We start from the raw sequence: 19,069 nt of genomic DNA on the forward strand, positions 1-19,069 counted from the left end.
ACTTCTTGATATAAAAATCACGAAATATGGGGAAATTATTTCAAATACATTTAATTCACTTTTGGTGTTCTTCCTAATGGCTCCAACGGTTCCAGTAGTTCTAATGGTTCCAGTGGTTCTAATGGTTCCAGTGGTTCTAATGGTTCCAGTGGTTCTAATGGTTCCAGTGGTTCCAACGGTTCTAGTGGTTCTAGTGGTTCTAATGGTTCCAGTGGTTCTAATGGTTCATGGTTCTAGTGGTTCCAATGGTTCTAATAGTTCTAATGGTTCTAGTGGTCCTAATGGTTTCAGTGGTTCTAATGGTTCCAATGGTTGCAGTAGTTCTAGTGGTTCTAATGGTTCCAGTAGTTCTGGTAGTTCTAATAGTTCCAGTGGTTCTAATGTTTCCGGTAGTTCCAGTGGTTCTAATGGTTCCAGTAGTTCTGGTGGTTCTAATAGTTCCAGTGGTTCTAATGGTTCCAGTAGTTCTGGTGGTTCTAATAGTTCCAGTGGTTTTAATGGTTCCAGTAGTTCCAGTGGTTCTAATGGTTCCAGTAGTTCTGGTGGTTCTAATAGTTCCAGTGGTTCTAATGGTTCCAGTGGTTCTAATGGTGCCAGTAGTTCTGGTGGTTCTAATAGTTCCAGTGGTTCTAATGGTTGCAGTAGTTCCAGTAGTTCTAATGGTTCCAGTAGTTCTGGTGGTTCCAATGGTTCCAATGGTTCTAATGGTTGCAGTGGTTCTAATGGTTCCAGTAGTTCTGGTGGTTCTAATGGTTCCAGTGGTTCTAATGGTTCCTATGGTTCTAATGGTTCCAGTGGTTCTAATTGTTGCAGTAGTTCCAGTGGTTCTAATGGTTCCAGTAGTTCTGGTGGTTCTAATAGTTCCAGTGGTTCTAATGGTTCCAGTAGTTCTGGTGGTTCCAATGGTTCTGATGGTTCCAATGGTTCTAATGGTTGCAGTGGTTCTAATGGTTCCAGTAGTTCTGGTGGTTCTAATGGTTCCAGTGGTTCTAATGGTTCCTATGGTTCTAATGGTTCCAGTGGTTCTAATTGTTGCAGTAGTTCCAGTGGTTCTAATGGTTCCAGTAGTTCTGGTGGTTCTAATGGTTCCAGTGGTTCTAATGGTTCCTATGGTTCTAATGGTTGCAGTAGTTCCAGTGGTTCTAATGGTTCCAGTAGTTCTGGTGGTTCTAATAGTTCCAGTGGGTCTAATGTTTCCAGTAGTTCCAGTGGGTCTAATGTTTCCAGTGGTTCTAATGGTTCCAGTGGTTCTAATAGTAGCTCCAGTGGTTCTAGTGTTTCCAGTAGTTCTGGTGGTTCTAATGGTTCCAGTGGTTCTAATGGTTCCTATGGTTCTAATGGTTGCAGTAGTTCCAGTGCTGGACTAAATGCTCTGTTACAATAGGTGTTGAGTCAACACAGATTGAATTATAACTATTCAAGTAGCTATTTCTCTTGTGAATTGCAATAGATCAAAGCTTACCTCGAACCTGCCATGTGCAGAACACTTTTATCACCTGCTTTTCATTCCACTATCTCCAGCCAGTGCATTCTCTACACATTCTAACCATGAAATGGCCATCTTATACTTAACATCGTACCTCCACTTCGCAAATATTACTTTCTTTTCTTCTCCTGGAAAGCACCACTCATGTAGTCAGTGTAGTGATTGCTTCTTCACAACATCGACTGTAACCCACAATCGATAATTGGGGTAAACACGAAGTTCAGTGCTCTAGCTTATGCTTGTGCATCAAGTCAATGCTTCGACAGAATCAAGACTTCACGCAGCGATTAAATAACTTTGGTAAGGAAAGGTAACGATACGATAATAATAATAACCATAATAATACAAGTTATGAAGTCTAATAATAAAGAATTACAGTTGTGAAAAATTTGATCGGCACAAATGGCCAACCAATGGCTACATTGATCAGTCAACAGCATCACTTGGTCGGAAAATGGCCGATGGCCGACCGTTATATTGTACTCTGTTCTAATAGTTACAGTGGTTCTAATGGTTCTAGTGGTTCTAATGGTTCCCATGCCGGTTCCAGTGGTTCTAATGGTTCTAGTGGTTCCAATGGTTGTTATGGCTCTAATGGTTCTAATGGTTCCAGTGGTTGTAGTAGTTGTTATGGTTCTAATGGTTCCAGTGGTTCTAGTGTTTTCAGTGGTTCTAATGGTTCCAGTGGTTCCAATGTTTCTAATGGTTGCAGTAGTTCCAGTGGTTCTAATGGTTCCAGTAGTTCTGGTGGTTCTAATAGTTCCAGTGGTTCTAATGGTGCCAGTAGTTCTGGTGGTTCTAATAGTTCCAGTGGTTCTAATGGTTCCAGTGGTTCTAATGGTTCCAGTGGTTCTAATGGTTCCAGTGGTTCTAATGGTTCCTATGGTTCTAATGGTTGCAGTAGTTCCAGTGGTTCTAATGGTTCCAGTAGTTCTGGTGGTTCTAATAGTTCCAGTGGTTCTAGTGGTTCCAGTGGTTCTAATGGTTCCTATGGTTCTAATGGTTGCAGTAGTTCCAGTGGTTCTAATGGTTCCAGTAGTTCTGGTGGTTCTAATAGTTCCAGTGGTTCTAATCGTTCCAGTGGTTCTAATGGTTCCAGTAGTTCTGGTGGTTCTAATGGTTCCAGTGGTTCTAATGGTTCCTATGGTTCTAATGGTTCCAGTGGTTCTAATTGTTGCAGTAGTTCCAGTGGTTCTAATGGTTCCAGTAGTTCTGGTGGTTCTAATGGTTCCTATGGTTCTAATGGTTACAATGGTTCTAATGGTTGCAGTAGTTCCAGTGGTTCTAATGGTTCCAGTAGTTCTGGTGGTTCTAATGGTTCCAGTGGTTCTAATGGTTCCTATGGTTCTAATGGTTGCAGTAGTTCCAGTGGTTCTAATGGTTCCAGTAGTTCTGGTGGTTCTAATAGTTCCAGTGGTTCTAATCGTTCCAGTGGTTCTAATGGTTCCAGTAGTTCTGGTGGTTCTAATGGTTCCAGTGGTTCTAATGGTTCCTATGGTTCTAATGGTTCCAGTGGTTCTAATTGTTGCAGTAGTTCCAGTGGTTCTAATGGTTCCAGTAGTTCTGGTGGTTCTAATGGTTCCTATGGTTCTAATGGTTACAATGGTTCTAATGGTTGCAGTAGTTCCAGTGGTTCTAATGGTTCCAGTAGTTCTGGTGGTTCTAATAGTTCCAGTGGTTCTAATGGTTCCAATGGTGCCAGTAGTTCTGGTGGTTCTAATAGTTCCAGTGGTTCTAATGGTTCCAGTGGTTCTAATGGTGCCAGTAGTTCTGGTGGTTCTAATGGTTCCAGTGGTTCTAATGGTGCCAGTAGTTCTGGTGGTTCTAATAGTTCCAGTGGTTCTAATGGTTCTAATGGTGCCAGTAGTTCTGGTGGTTCTAATAGTTCCAGTGGTTAGATTAGATTATCAATTTTTGTCAGACATGGGTACACAAAAGGCACAGCCTGCAAACGTGCTCCCCATACAGAACATACAAGTACAAAAAACAAACACATAACAGTAACACAAAAACAAAACACAAAACAATAACATTAGAATACACGGATTGAAAAACAAAACAGTTACAAGATTATGCAAAAAGAAAACGACGAAGTGCAGTCCGAAACGCAACTGGATTAGTCAATTTTAGAATACGATGGGGAATGGTATTCCATAGGAAGGGAGAGTTGATGAAAAAGGAAAAACGCCGGGAGTTAATAGTGGAGGATGGAATAAATAACGACATTAGATGAGATCTAGTGACGGTGGTAGAAAATTGAAAATACTTAGAAAATGGGATAGCAACTCTATTATGTAAAATATCATGAGTCAGACTGGTCGAAAAGTAAGATCTTCTGGTATGAAGAGTTGGCCAATGAAGTTCCTGTAGGCAAGAGTCTGAAGACCTAGACCAGTTATGGTTAATAGTATCCCATCTACTACCGCACACCCAACGGGCAGCACGACGTTGGATCGCTTCTAAATTAGTCACATCCTTCTTAGTGTGTAAGCACCAAACTGGGGAAGCATACTCCAGAATAGGTCTCACTACAGCCCGGTATGCAGTTGCTTTGACTGATGCAGAACATGAAAACAGAGTATGGCGCAAGTAATTCAGAGACCGTGATGCTTTGGCTACTAGATGTTTCATGTGATCACCCCATTTGAGTTGAGAGTTAATGAATATACCCAGGTATCTCACTACTGACTTCAGTGAAATCTGCTGACCATCCAGAAAATAAGCACACAAGGGAGGAACACGTTTGTAAGAAATACAAATACTATCACATTTCAAGGGATTCAGCTTCAATAGCCATTTCTTGCACCATTCAAAAATTGCAGTTAAGTCATCTTGGAGAAGTTTGCAATCATTAGAAGACACAATTTCCTTGTAAAGTGCAATATCATCAGCAAAGAGCTTGATGATACTGTGTTGGGAAACCTTATGCAGCTCATCAACATACAGTAAGAACAAAAGTGGGCCTAAAACAGATCCTTGGGGCACCCCAGATCTGACAGGCAGCCATTCAGAAAAGCTACCGTTCACCACAACCCTCTGATATCGTTTAGTCAAGAATGAATTTAGCCATGACAACAGATTTCCATGAATTCCCAGACTCTCAAGTCGAAGCAACAGTCGCTGATGTGGAACAGAGTCAAAGGCCTTAGCAAGGTCAAGGAGGAGGCAGTGAACAGAGTTACGTCGTTCAAGGCAAGCTGACCAGTCATCAAAAGCGGAGACAAGGAGGGTAACGGTGGAATGTTTGTTGCGAAAACCGTGTTGGGATTCACTAATAAGTTTGTGAGACTCCAGAGCATAGGTTAGTTGACGATGAATGATTCTTTCCATCACTTTCACAACAATAGAAGTGAGACTTATAGGACGATAGTTAGAAGAAAGGTGTTTGTCGCCTTTTTTATAAACAGGGACTATGTTAGCAGTAATCCAGTCTCTAGGTAATGATCCTGAGTCTAGAGACAGTTGGAAAATTCTAGACAAAGGTGAACAAATAAAGTCAGCACCAACTTTAAGCAGGTAGGCTGGGATACTATCTGGACCACAAGCCTTATCCCGTTGCAAATTGACAAGTTCCTCATGAACATTCTCAGTAGTAAACTTAATATTATCTATCAGTTTGGGGTGAAAATGAATAGATTCACGTAGAGATGTAAACTAGAACAATCTTCAGTTGTAAAAACTGAATTGAAATATTCATTAAAAATAGTAGCTTTTTCCAGATCATCAGAGATGAGTTTACCAGAACAGTTAAGAGGAGGAGGAGGCTGACGACACCCTTTCACTGAATTAACAAAGTTCCAAAATTTCTTGGCACTAACAGAGTAGGAATTTGATAAAGAGGAGATATAATCTGCAGTGTCCTGTCTAGTCTTAGAACGAACAAGGTTGTTAACAGCCTTGTATTTAGACTTCACAACATCGGAGTTAGAATGTTTCATTTTGCGATAGAGACGACGCTTTACACGAATAAGGTGAAGAGTTTCCTCACTAAACCAGTGCTTCAGCTTAGTCCGCTTCCACTTAGAGGTAGGAACAACAGAATCAACAACAGAGAAAAACAAGTCTCTCCAACAAGTCCAAGCATCCTCAATGTCAGAGTGGAAGTCCAGCTGGTCCCAGGGAACATAGGATAAAAGCTCTCTGAAGGCACCGAGATCAGCCTTCTTGTAATTATACAACACTCTATTGTTAGCCAACAACCTTGGAGGATTGACACACAAAGTAAATTCAACAGATTCGTGGTCAGTTCCCGGTAGATTATCTGATGGACATACAGCAGTAACGTAGTCGGGCGGATTTGTAAACAGTAAGTCAAGAATATTATTTTCCCTGGTGGGAAAGTTGACCAGCTGGCTTAAAAAATGATCTTGCACAATGGAACAGAGAAAATTGCTGTTGGTAGATGATACAACAGGGGAAGTTAGAGACCAATCAATGGATGGGATGTTGAAATCTCCACACAACACCAGCGGGGTGCAACTGTCCCGGTTCTAATGGTTCTAGTGGTTCTAATGGTTCCAGTGGTTCTCATGCCGGTTCTAGTGGTTCCAATGGTTGTTATGGTTCCAGTGGTTGTAGTTGTTATGGTTCTAATGGTTCCAGTAGTTCCAGTGGTTCTAGTGTTTTCAGTGGTTCTAATGGTTCCAGTGGTTCCAATGTTTCTAATGGTTGCAGTGGTTCTAATGGTTCCAGTAGTTTTGGTGGTTCTAATAGTTCCAGTGGTTCTAATGGTTCTAATGGTGCCAGTAGTTCTGGTGGTTCTAATAGTTCCAGTGGTTCTAATGGTTCCAGTGGTTCTAATGGTTCCAGTGGTTCTAATGGTTCCTATGGTTCTAATGGTTACAATGGTTCTAATGGTTGCAGTAGTTCCAGTGGTTCTAATGGTTCCAGTGGTTCTAATGGTTCCAGTGGTTCTAATGCCAGTGGTTCTAATGGTTCTAGTGGTTCCAATGGTTGTTATGGCTCTAATGGTTCCAGTGGTTCTAATGGTTCCAGTGGTTGTAGTTGTTATGGTCCTAATGGTTCCAGTGGTTCTAATGGTTCCAGTGGTTGTAGTTGTTATGGTCCTAATGGTTCCAGTGGTTCTAATGGTTCCAGTGGTTGTAGTTGTTATGGTCCTAATGGTTCCAGTGGTTCTAATGGTTCCAGTGGCCAATGGTTCTAATAGTTCCAATGGTTCTAATGGTTCCAGTGGCCAATGGTTCTAATGGTTCCAGCGGTTCTAATGGTTCCAGTGGTTCTAATGGTTCCAGTATTTCTGGTGTGGTTTTAATAGTTCCAGTGGTTCTAATTGTTGCAGTACATATCAAAACTACTTATGGGACTTGTAAAAACAATAAAAAATTCTAAATGTTACCATCAATTCTTAGGATTTACACCTGGAAACAACTTAAAATGTGACTGGGCCTGCGAAAGTAGGGAATGTGGGCACAAACTAACCCCCATCATGTTACAGTCCATATCTCAGTACTGGAACAGAATATTTGTATTTTGTATATAAATTGCATCATAAAGCCAATTAAATGCCTATAAAAAGCTGAAGATTGCATTGCTATAGCATAATGCTACAAAAAGGTCTGAGCAATGAAACTTTGAAAAAGTAGGCAAATATCGTGTGCCCACATGCCCTGTTTTCACAGGCACGGTCACAAATATAATTTATGAGCAAATATAATTTATGAGCTATAATTGTGAGCTCATTTTGATACTAATTTTTCCCTTTCCCAATACTAAATGCATGTATTGTACACCAATTATGCAAAATCCTAAATATCAAGCAGCAGCACTCAAAATCTCTATAGCATATTGAATTCGGCAAACAAAAAAAGCAAGTTGTTTCTATCGGCAAGATCTTTTGTTTGTACCATGTTTTTTACAAGTTATGATTACTGCCTCAGGGAGTTAAAGACAAAAGTGACCAATTTTTGGCACAAAATGGCCGTTAAGGTCACCACAGGTCAAGTCAGCAATGGCACTATATCACAAAATGCATGTATTGAGGAGTACTACTTATATGGAAAGTTTCATGGGTTTATGAAAAGTGCACAATCTTTTGGTTGTGCCACTATACTATTACATTTACTTGTGGAAAATATCCCTGTGTGTTTTGCCAGTTAGTATATATGCATGCTAGTTCAAAAAATCTGTAACCAGCTGAGTTCACAAGGGTTGATTAATGCATAGAAGTTTGCAAGCACGGTGCATTTTACTTAGTCATGCATGACCCACTTCATAATAATAGTAATTATGTTATGAACATGAATATGCGTACAACAATAAATATACTGTATATAGCAATTAAATTATATTATGTATGTGCAGATCGCTACATGTACGTACATGTTATGACATATAGTCATTGACTCAGACTCTGAGCAATGAAGGATGGCCATTTCTTTAAAATAGTGCTGCAGTTTACCATTCATCTGGTTAAATGATTTTTGATTCGGCTTCATTAAATTATCAGGTATAGTCACACTGTTGTATGTAGAACTTGATAAAATGACTATTTCATTGAATGCTTGGAGTACATGGTCCACTGAAATTTCAATAGCATTATCCTGAAAGTCTTCTATTACAAAAATGAATATCGAGTTCTCAAGAGATGTCCATGAACCATGCATCAACTTCTCTGACCTTTCCTCAGCAAACTTTTTTGAGTCTGGAAGGGTGATTTGTTTGGAATGCTTTCCACGAACTCGCTTGCCTAGAGTTACCCTCCTTCCAAAACTGTTTACACAATTTTTACAATTACATGCTTTAGTGCAAGCAAGCTTAAGTTTGTGACATTTACAGCGAGTTTTATAACTTTCATTGTCAGTACAACTGGGTCCATCTCCATTCACACCACATCTACAATGCACACTTTGCACTTTTGTCACTTTTTGACCAAGCTGTTTTGGTATTACCGCATCATAATGGCCAGGACCTGTGTGATTGAAAGCAACTGAAACTAACGAATCACATAGAATATTTTGGGGCATTAATGGGATGATATGTTGGTTTGGTATCGTTGAAAATATTATCATAGGGCTGCACAAAATATTGTACAATGCCAAGACCATAGCATCACCGAGACTGCCTTGAACATAATTTGGATGCAGAAATTTTTCTGCATCAGTCTCAATATCTATGCTATCACTTAGAAAACTTTCATAATATGATCGGTTGCTTCCAAGCCATTCCTTAACTGTAAGCTCCCTTAGCTTTAAAGAGAGTACATTTGGTGTGCTACTTAAATCTAAACCAATGGAATTCAAATGAACCATCAGTGGTTCATTACAGTTCTTTCCTTTTATGGCTTCTTTCAAGCCCATTGCAACTGATAAAAGCAGCAATTTCCATCTCCAGGAACAATCACCCTCTGAAGGCTATTACAGTCTAGTAGGTTGTCCAGAAGAGTATTGTTGTGTGGTGTATCAGTAATTTGCTGTTTGTCAAACCAATCCTTCACACATTTGAATAGTATAGAATACATTCCCATTTGCTTACAACTATTGAAGGCCTTCATGCTATTTAAAACAATACTTTGTTGAACTGCTTGTTGAAGTATGCTGATAGCAGTGTCTGAGTCAAGTATAGTTTCATCATTGTCATTAACTGGTAATTGATCGTACACAATTTGAATGTCACTGATTGCATTTGGAGTAATTCCAAAGCATTCCAGAGTACTTTTCTCACCAACTTTAGGGTAGTTTTCACATGCTAGCTTGTGCTGCGAGGCAATGCAGCTACTAATTGGCTTGATGATATTTTTGGATTTACCTTTAACAGCAGAATTGTGTGAGAACAGCAAAACTGTCACGATCGAATATGCTAACAACATACTCATCCTACTACGATGAAAAAAAGAGTTAATATGTCTATGTAGAGCCTCATTTTTGTTGGTTCCACATCCCACACCAATGTTTGATAAACATCCTTATAGCATGTGTACTTTTAACTTCTCTACTTCATTAATAGCAACATCATTAAGTATTACTGAATCTTCAAATCTTTTGTTTCTACATCTCTTAATAAAATTATCAGCATTTCCTATTAGTATTTCTGAAGAGGGTGTTGGCTGTTGTCGCATAGTGCCAATATCACCATGTGCTTTAAACATTAATCGTAAATCACCAATACACTGCGGATGTTTTTTGGTAGAACCCTTGACACTCTCTGAACAGCATGGAATAAATCAAGGCACACTCTGGTTTCAATTCCAAAAATGCTTTGTAATTTACGCCTCCAGTGACAACAATTGTCAATTAAAATTTCTTTGATTGTACCAGGTCCATGACGATTGTATAGATTTTTCATAAGCACTTCAACTACACTGAATGATGTTCCATTGGTGAATTGCCTCGGCCGAAATTGTCAAGTATGAAAAATGCTGAATTATACTGTTAAATCCATTTCTTGTCTTCTCTTAAGTATCCAATGTTGCATGCCACTTTGAAAGTGTGATCGCAACTAATCCATGACGTGGTTTTTAGTGAAGCCATTTCTGAAACATAAAACTTTTCTTTATCTAGGAAGTCATTAAGAAAGTATTGAGCTATTGCATCGTTGCTTGGAGTTTGATACAAAGGCCCTTCATTTTGTGTAAATGGAGGAAAAGTTACAGCAAGACAAGTTTCTGGATGATTTAATTTGTAGCTTAAGGTATCTTGCCAAAACTTTTGTTCCAAGCCACTGTGATAGTCCCATCGTGCTTCAATGATCAAAGACTCTATGCTATAAAAATTCATTCCAGTTCTGCACAGAGCAAGAATTTCATCAGCAAACACCTTTGTGTATCCAGTTTTATGAAGTAAGACAAATGGAATTTCAAAAGTAGTTGGGAACAATTTAAGGACTTTTTCATCATGTCCATACAAAACTTGATTATTAGCACATCGATACATTCGACTAACTAATAGAGTTATACATCTAAAAGAATGTAAAATCCTTGGATGATACCCTTGTGAGCCATCTATCTGCCCAGTATCCATTGTGTTCTTTTAGTGATACAGAGCACAGCGGGCATTGTAACTCAAAATATGCCACAGGATTCCATATGAAAATTGATGGAAGTAAATATTTATCTGGGTGTGGTAATTCTCTTATGTGTGAAAAAGAGGTGGTTGAATTTCAATTTGAAGATGCACATCTCCACCTATGTATACGTTATTACAATATTATACATATGTAGTTGTACAAATTACCAGTTAAAGATGCATCATAGTTCCTCAACAATTCTGCTATATGTTTCACCCATGCTGGAGGCAACACAACTGCATTAATTGTACATATCCCTAGGAGTAACAGAATGTAACACACTGCTCTCATGGTGAACTGTCACTCAGTACACTAGGCCAAACAAAATTCAAGTCTTTGTTTTGCTGATGCAATATAAATAAAATTAATGTAATCAAAATGGTGATTATAACTCATTTGTTTTTCAGTGGTAATCAGCAAGTCCACACTACTATTATTAATGTTCACAAGATCTATCAATAGATAAGATTGGTGATTATTGAGAAAGATAATGTTTAACAATAAACAAAGGCAGGTTAATCCTGGTGATCTTCTGCTGCAGCCTCCTAGTAGAGCTCTCCAAAGAAGCTATCCTTCACTCTCTACCCTCAGCCTGGTTAGTAGAAGAGTCCTCCAAAGAAGCTATCTTTCGCAACAAAAAGAAAGCCACTTTTACTCCAAGCACTATATACAGCATGATCTTACCACTGAACGATTGGGGTCTGGCCAGCTCTTAGCGGTTATCTCCTCATACATCTCTTGTCTACCTATCACATAATATCACCTAGAAGATTCTTCAGTCATCTTGTAAGGCTTCTGCTGCTACATTGTTTATCCAAACATGTTTGTTTTAAAGGTTGTTTTCTTCTTCAATTAATATTATATATGTACACAATCATATTAAAAGTTTTATGTCATTTGATGTGATGGCATTTGAAAGTATGAGTGATAGTGTAAGGTTCTACAGCTATAGTATAAGAAACCCTATATGGATATTGCGACAAGCAGCATTCTTCATACTAAGTATTTTAACATCAAACTTGAAATTTTTGTTGATGCTAAGCAGCTGACTGGACAGTCACACACAAGGTAATTTTTATAGTGACATGCGTAGTTTTGTTACAGTAGATGCATAAGTGCAACATGCTAACATAGCTATATAACATGCTGTACAGTACTGGGAGTGTGTTTATACGGTGTGTTTGTGCAGCCTTTAGAGGTTATTCACAAGGTGTTACAACTGTTGCATGGTATGCACTCTCAGCTCTCCTTAATTATTTACTAATTTTTTACACTGTGTATTGTTTTGTGGTATTTAACCCCACATGCAAAGTAACGTACAGTGGATGGACATGTTTAGAACTACGTACTGTATGTACACTTACACATACATACTAGCTTTAATCCTTGTCTGGTTTAGAATGTGCAGTTGCCACTGCTTGTGGGCAGAATCCAAAGAGCTGAATGATCTTGGTGTAATGAAAGCCTGCTCCGAACACCATCAGTCTACTCAATAAGTTGTGGTTTAATAAAGTGGCTATCATATAAAGGAATCTCTATGATAAAAGTGGAAATCCTATTTCATAGGTTATTTCTTATAGCGGGTAATCTCTAAATGGAATTCAAAGGAAACTAACTTCTTAAGCCATACATAATCCCTTTTCACCATTTGTCCATATCTGAAAACATTCATATGGTTGTTTTCCCAACACCTTTCTTTTCAATCGTCTCATCTGTAGACTAAGCTTCGTTTCCAAGTACATAATTGTGTCAGCTCCTCATTATCATTGAAAGCACATCCACTTCTAAAACTGGAAACTATTTGATTAATAAAATCCTGTACTGCAGCTGTTGGTTTAGTATACCAATTTCATGTCCACTCTATTGTAAAAATTTACTTATCACAGTTGAAAGAGTCATCCAGTACAGTTGTAGCTATTATCAGTATCGAGAATGATCTAGTTAAGATAAAATAATGCAAACCATCATTGGTCAAGTTATTGGTGTTATTGGATTTTCAAAGCCTCGTTTAGCCACATGATACTCCATTTTATGGTACTTTGCGATCTATGCAGGGCTGTGATTGTGTTTATACATATATGAAGTCATATAGGATCACAAAGTTTCAAAATGGTAGCCCTACCAAAACTGATCTCAAATATACTGCAATTTGGTAGTATTAGGTGACTAAATGAATGATTACCAGACCTTTAAATGGCCTGATACATTTCTTAAGAGTTCCCAGAAAGGTTTAACAATTTAATTCCATTAATTGATTGACTGATCATATCTCTAGACAACTGTACAAAACTGGCTATATGTAGCTATAGCCCAAATTATTTTGACAAGAAGAGATTACTTTTGTGCCCAGAAGTGCTTTTTAGTATGCCACTAGGAATACAGTGCAAATTGTATGGTTTTATCTTTATGACTACTTTTCTTTCAAGCATTTTCTCAGAGTGGCAATTTTTAGTCTGTACCACCATGCAGCTTTATCTTGAAAGGATCATAGTGTTGGCAACCATACTTTAGATCCATTAGTGGCAGAGCTAGATGTTTAACTGACAAGTGCCTCCCCAATGAAAACATATGTATTATGCAATACGCATTCTATTCATTTTTGACCCATGCCAGAACTGATAAAATTGGGCCTGTGGCTTGTTACTTATATACTGACTGCCCATGCATCTTTACTTATTGTTAAACATGTGTAGGCCCAAACAGTGGACCAATATTTTAGAATAGGATGGACGTATACAAGACTGGTACAATTGATCATTGACCGAAAACAACGGTATCTAAGTAAAACCCACATTACTTTATACATTAGTGTGCTAGCATGCAAAACTAGGGTTAGTGTGGGCATGCCGCCCACCTTGCTGTGGAAATTAGGCTCTCTTAGATTAACTTTTTTTTATTCAAGGCCACTCATTTGTGGAATTCCTTACCGGACGATATCAAAGAACTTTGCTATTTTCAGACTTTCGGGGTTGCTGTAAAGACCACTTCCTGTCAATGTAAATAGTTGAACCTTTTGTTTTTGTGTTAGTATATAAATGTATTATTTTGTTGTATGTATGTATGTATGTATATGTGTCTGTATTGTATATTTATGTATGTATGTTCATTTTTGTAACACTCCAGCAAGTAGGAGTGGCATTGCCGATTGTTGTGAGTCTAAATCATAAATCAATCTACCTTTCATTGCCATTTCAGATTACTGAAGTGATCACAGCAAGTCAATGCTTGCACCAAAATTATTCTCTGTACAAAAAAGGGGACAATATAAATAGTGATTTGGGAAACACTATTAGTGACACAATAATTTAGGCACATCAATAAAATTGTGTACGGCTATTAGATAACACTAAACGAATGGACAAGCATCAACGTTAACATTAATGCTATCCTGTATCATTTTTAAGTGTTCAGCACAAAACGGTTACTGATTGTAGTACTTGTCGACCATACCATCTGGCAGAGGAGTATAGAATCTTTACCAATAATGTTAGTAACTGTAAAAATTCATCTCTAAAAATAGCTAGAGTTGGCTCTATATTACGTATCAAGAAATTTTGACCATCTTTGCAGTAAATTATAATCTAATCAAAAACAGCCAAGCTGTAAAAAAAGGTGCGGCCCCCATAAAGGCCATGGTGAAAAAAGATGTGAAATCCAAGGTGGCGGCCAAGAAATGGCTGTGATGGTAGGTTAATGGTTACATTTTAATAACAACAATTCAGGTGAATTCGGTGCCAAGACCAAGTGGCACAAAATTCACCTGAATTGCCGTTATTAAAATGTAACCATTAACCTACCATCACAGCCATTTCTTGGCCGCCACCTTGGATTTCACATCTTGTTTGACCATGGCCTTTATGGGGGCCGCACCTTTTTTTACAGCTTGGCTGTTTTTGATTAGATATCACTTCTTTTTGTATTTGTATACTGCAAAGCCGGCCTATGGCTGGCTTTGGGGCTTTTTTAACCCATGTGTTTTTTTCTTTACTACAGGAAGAAGAAAAGAACTTAAAGAAGAATTTTAGTACTTCAATTATTTTTGATTTTATTAGTAATTATACAAATTATATACATATATTTATTACATGCTCATTATTCCCCACAGGATTTTTTTTGCAGCTGATCTCTCTACTGGGTGACTTGAAATGTAGCTGAACTATATACAGGATGGTTTCTTTGTAGCTGAACTCTCTACAGGGTGATTTTTTTGTAGCTGAACTCTCTGCAGGGTGATTTGTTTGCAGCTGAACTCTCTACATGATGGTTTCTTTGTAGCTGAACTCTCTACAAGGTGACTTCGTCCAGCTGATCTCTCTACGGGGTGATTTGTTTCTAGCTGAACTCTCTACAGGTGAATTGTTTGCAGCTAAACTCTCTACATGGTGGTTTCTTTGTAGCCGAACTCTCTACAAGGTAACTTATTCTCTACAGGGTGATTTGTTGTAGTTGAATTCTCTACAAGGTGGTTTGTATGAGGCTGAACTCTCCACATGGCGGTTTCTTTGTAGCTGAACTCTCTACAGAGTGATTTATTTGCAGCTGAACTCTCTACATGATGGTTTCTTTGTAACTGAACACTCTACAAGGTGACTTCTTCTAGCTGATCTTTCTACAGGGTGAATTGTTGTAGCTGAACTATCTACAAGGTAACTTCTTCTAGCTGATCTCTATACAGGGTGATTTGTTTGTAGTTGAATTCTGTACAGTTGGTTTCTTTGTAGCTGAACTCTGTACATGATGGTTTCTTTGTAGCTAAACTCTTTACAAGGTGACTTCTTCTAGCTGAACTCTCTACGGGGTAATTTCTTTGTAGCTGAACTCTCTATATGATGGTTTCTTTGTAACTGAACTCTGTACATGGTAACTTCTTCTAGCTGATCTTTCTACTGGGTGATTTGTTTGCAGCTGAACTCTCTACATGGTGGTTTCTTTGTTGCTGAACTCTCTACAAGGTGAATTCTTCTACCTGATCTCTCTACAGGGTGATTTGTTTGTAGCTGATCTCTCTACAAGTTGATTTGTGTGTAGCTGATCTCTCTGCAGGTTGATTAATTTGCAGCCGATCTCTCTACAAGGTAATTTGTTTGTAGCTGAACTGTCTATAAAGTGATTTTTTTGTAGATGATCTCTCTGCAGGTTGATTTGTTTTAGCTGAACTCTCTACAGGGTGATTTACTTGTAGCTGAACTCCTTACATTGTGACTAGTTTCTAGCTGATCTCTCTACAGGGTGATTTGTTTGTAGCTGATCTCTCTACAAGTTGATTTGTGTGTAGCTGATCTTTCTACTGGTTGATTTGTTTGTAGCCGATCTCTCTACAGGGTAATTTGTTTGTAGCTGAACTCTGTACAAGGTGCTTTTTTGTAGGTGATCTCACTGCAGGGTGATTTACTTGTAGCTGAACTCCTTACATTGTGACTAGTTTCTAGCTGATCTCTCTACAGGGTGATTTGTTTGTAAATGATCTCTCTACAAGTTGATTTGTGTGTAGTTGATCTCTCTGCAGGTTGATTTGTTTGTAGTCGATCTCTCTATAGGGTAATTTGTTTGTAGCTGAACTCTCTATAAGGTGATTTGTTTGTAGTTGATCTCTCTGCAGGTTGATTTGTTTTAGCTGAACTCTCTACAGGCTGATTTGTTTGTAGCCGATCTCTCTACAGGGTAATTTGTTTGTAGCTGAACTCTCTACAAGTTGATTTGTGTGTAGCTGATCTCTCTGCAGGTTGATTTGTTTGTAGCCGATCTCTCTACAGGGCAATTTGTTTGTAGCTGATCTCCCTACAGGGTGATTTTTTTGTAGCTGACCTCTCTTCAGGGTGATTTGTTTCTAGCTGATCTCTCTACAGGGTGATTTTTTGTAGCTGACCTCTCTTCAGGGTGATTTGTTTCTAGCTGATTGCTCTACAGGTTGATTTGTTTGTAGATGAACTCTCTACAGGGTGATTTGCTTGTACTGAACTCCTTACATTGTGTCTAGTTTCTAGCTGATCTCTCTACAGGGTGATTTGTTTGTAGCTGATCTCTCTACAAGTTGATTTGTGTGTAGCTGATCTCTCTGCAGGTTGATTTGTTTGTAGCCGATCTCTCTACAGGTAATCTGTTTGTAGCTGAACTCTCTATAAGGTGATTTGTTTGTAGCTGATCTCTCTGCAGGTTGATTTGTTTTAGCTGAACTCTCTACAGGGTGATTGCTTGTAGCTGAACTCCTTACATTGTGTCTAGTTTCTAGCTGATGTCTCTACAGGGTGATTTTTTGTAGCTGAACTCTCTTCAGGGTGATTTGTTTCTAGCTGATCTCTCTACAGGTAGATTTGTGTTGATTTGTTCATTGCTGATCGTTCTAAAGGTAATTGATTTGTTGCAGTTGAACACCCTGCAAAGTGTTTTGTTTGTAACTGATCACTCTAAAGGGTAATTTGTTTGTAGCTGAACTCTCTCCACAGTGACTTGTGTGTAGCTGAATTCTGTGTAACTGAATTCTCTAGAGAGTGACTTAATTGTAGCTGAATTCTCTACACAGTGCATGACTTGTTTATAGCTGAACTTTCTTCAGTGTGACTTGTAATGTTCTGAATCTCTATAGTGGTATATTTGCTTAACTCTCCACATGGTGACTGTCTTCTTGCTGAACTGTCTATAAGATTAACTGTTTGCAGCTGAACTCCCTACAAAATAACTTGTGAAGTAATAAAATTCTATAATGGAGTAAATAAATTAGCCGAATGCTCTATTAGGGTGACTGTTCTATTAGAGTATCTCGATCTCGCATTTGCTACACGGAGTTGGCTTTCGAATCATAACTCAGTGGTTTGTAATCCGATTCTACTGTACTACTGCAAGGACTTTCTATGAAGATTATTCCAGCTATATACCGATTTTGAGCTCATTGCTCTAAGCGGTTTGCCTAGTAGGCGTGAAAACTAATACTTTTTTATTCATAAAAATCGATCGCGTAATTGTAACACAGGTTGGGTTTTGTGTCATATCTCCGTGGTCTTTATCTCGATTCCTTTCAAACTACCAAAAGGCACTCCTACGATGGTTAATGCATCTACATAGCAATTTTCAACTCATTCCACGAAGCGGTTTATCCTGTAGGCGTGACAACAAATCGATCTTGTTTTACGCGAATAATCGGTCATAACTCCTGAACCATTCATCGGATTTGTACCAAATTTGATGCTAGGATTCGCCTTTGGACTCCCTTTCTGTGTGCCAAATTTCAAGGCGATCGGAGCATGCGTTTGCTTGTTATAGCAATTTTTGCAAGTGTGCGAAAAGACGAAGAAGAAGAAAAAAAACGAAGAAAAAAAAAACGAAACTTTGGCAGCTCGTATCTCGGAAATGGCTGTAGCGATTTCCTTCAAATTTGGAATGTAGACTCCCTTGGCTGGCGGGCAACTGTGTAGCAAATTTGGTTCCAATCAGATAAGTGATCACCGAGATACAAAGGTGTGAAAATGACGTTTTCGTTCTTCCTGTCAATATACTCACGGTGTGGCGCGCAGGCTTCTTGGGCCGCACGACACACTACCGTGTGTCTTGATGTAATGACGCATAAGACTCACTAAAATGACTAGGGCTACAACAAATATTCGATTTCTTCAGATATTTGTTACAATTGAGGTATCTGGATATTAAATGTACAATTCGGATATTCGCAATGTGGACAGTAGGAATAGCTTTGATCACCAGTTATTATCTAAAGAGTGACCTGTTCTGTCATTTTAAGGTAATTATAAAGACAACTACCATCAATTTTATATATGTTCCAGGAATAAAATGTTAAGTATGTGGCAATATGTAGCTGAATTGTAGCACTTTTGCAGTAATCAAAAGGCTACTAGTGCAGTTGTTGAAGATAAAAAAGGCCATACCTGGAAAAAAATGGTAGCAAGACAAATTTGATATCAATAGATGCAGAATTTTCTGGAGAATAGCATATCAAAAATCCTCTGCAATCCCCTTTGGGGAAAGATGTTAAGGGTGTTTGAAGTTTTACCCTAGCAACTGCATGTACAGTGAAACCTGTGTATTGGGACCAATCAAAAGTGCCCGTGTGCTGATTTTCCAGGTCAGTTTACATGTGAAGGGATACTTTGGGATCTTAACTAAATGTCCGGATTATGCAAGTTTCCTTATTTTCAAGTGTCTTGATTAACAGGTTACACTATACACGTAATATAATTTGAGCATAATTATTCCATGCATTAATTGTTATCAACTATTATACAGCCTTATGAACTATGAGTGCTTATGAATGCTTCATGGTAAACACACGTATGTAGACTGCATATTGCTGAGAAGTGGAAGCTGTTCCAGCAGATGCATGCCTATTAGGGAAGCATATTGTGAGGGTGGACTGTGTGCTAACTAGAAAACAAAGTAGTGTTGCTGACTGCAACCAGGTATGTTTTCTGTGTAGACCCAGGTTCCAATGCAGGTTCTATTTGGTGATGTCCAATCTGGTTCATCTATTGTCTATAGATAGCAAATTTTTTGTTGTAGGAGTGGGAAGAGGTCTGTGGGGTGATAGTAAGGAGTCAACCCAAAGGCTACATC

The 19,069-nt window shown here is 38.5% G+C and overlaps 3 protein-coding genes and 1 long non-coding RNA gene across 4 annotated transcripts; 3 read left to right on the plus strand and 1 right to left on the minus strand.

Moving 5' to 3' along the window:
• The first annotated feature begins 220 nt into the window (after positions 1-220).
• Positions 221-1,384, plus strand: LOC136245159 (uncharacterized transmembrane protein DDB_G0289901-like). The gene has a single exon (XM_066036663.1). The coding sequence runs from the start codon at positions 221-223 to the stop codon at positions 1,382-1,384; it is 1,164 nt and encodes a 387-aa protein (XP_065892735.1).
• Positions 1,385-1,947: 563 nt separating this feature from the next.
• On the plus strand, positions 1,948-3,384 carry LOC136245160 (uncharacterized transmembrane protein DDB_G0289901-like). Its single transcript, XM_066036664.1, has one exon. It carries the CDS (start codon positions 1,948-1,950, stop codon positions 3,382-3,384), a length of 1,437 nt encoding a protein of 478 aa, XP_065892736.1.
• Positions 3,385-5,847: 2,463 nt separating this feature from the next.
• On the plus strand, positions 5,848-6,650 carry LOC136245161 (protein rtoA-like). Its single transcript, XM_066036665.1, has 2 exons — positions 5,848-5,884; positions 5,956-6,650. The coding sequence occupies exons 1-2, from the start codon at positions 5,848-5,850 to the stop codon at positions 6,648-6,650; spliced, it is 732 nt and encodes a 243-aa protein (XP_065892737.1).
• Positions 6,651-9,836: 3,186 nt separating this feature from the next.
• On the minus strand, positions 9,837-11,438 carry LOC136245655 (uncharacterized). The gene is made up of 3 exons (XR_010696042.1): positions 11,192-11,438; positions 10,675-11,132; positions 9,837-10,625 (listed from the first exon to the last, which is right to left on the minus strand). It is a non-coding gene; the product is annotated as an uncharacterized lncRNA (long non-coding RNA).
• Positions 11,439-19,069: the final 7,631 nt, after the last annotated feature.

Source organism: Dysidea avara, chromosome 15 (assembly GCF_963678975.1).
Source record: "Dysidea avara chromosome 15, odDysAvar1.4, whole genome shotgun sequence".
Taxonomy (NCBI): domain Eukaryota; kingdom Metazoa; phylum Porifera; class Demospongiae; order Dictyoceratida; family Dysideidae; genus Dysidea; species Dysidea avara.

What these genes read in the sequence shown, in the direction of transcription:
- LOC136245159 (XM_066036663.1), top strand. Translation starts at nt 221, where the DNA reads ATGGTTCATGGTTCTAGTGGTTCCAATGGTTCTAATAGTTCTAATGGT.
- LOC136245160 (XM_066036664.1), top strand. Translation starts at nt 1,948, where the DNA reads ATGGCCGACCGTTATATTGTACTCTGTTCTAATAGTTACAGTGGTTCT.
- LOC136245161 (XM_066036665.1), top strand. Translation starts at nt 5,848, where the DNA reads ATGATCTTGCACAATGGAACAGAGAAAATTGCTGTTG. An exon ending in AACAGAGAAAATTGCTGTTG is followed by an intron (nt 5,885 to 5,955) that starts GTAGATGATACA and finishes ACACAACACCAG; the next exon opens with CGGGGTGCAACTGTCCCGGT.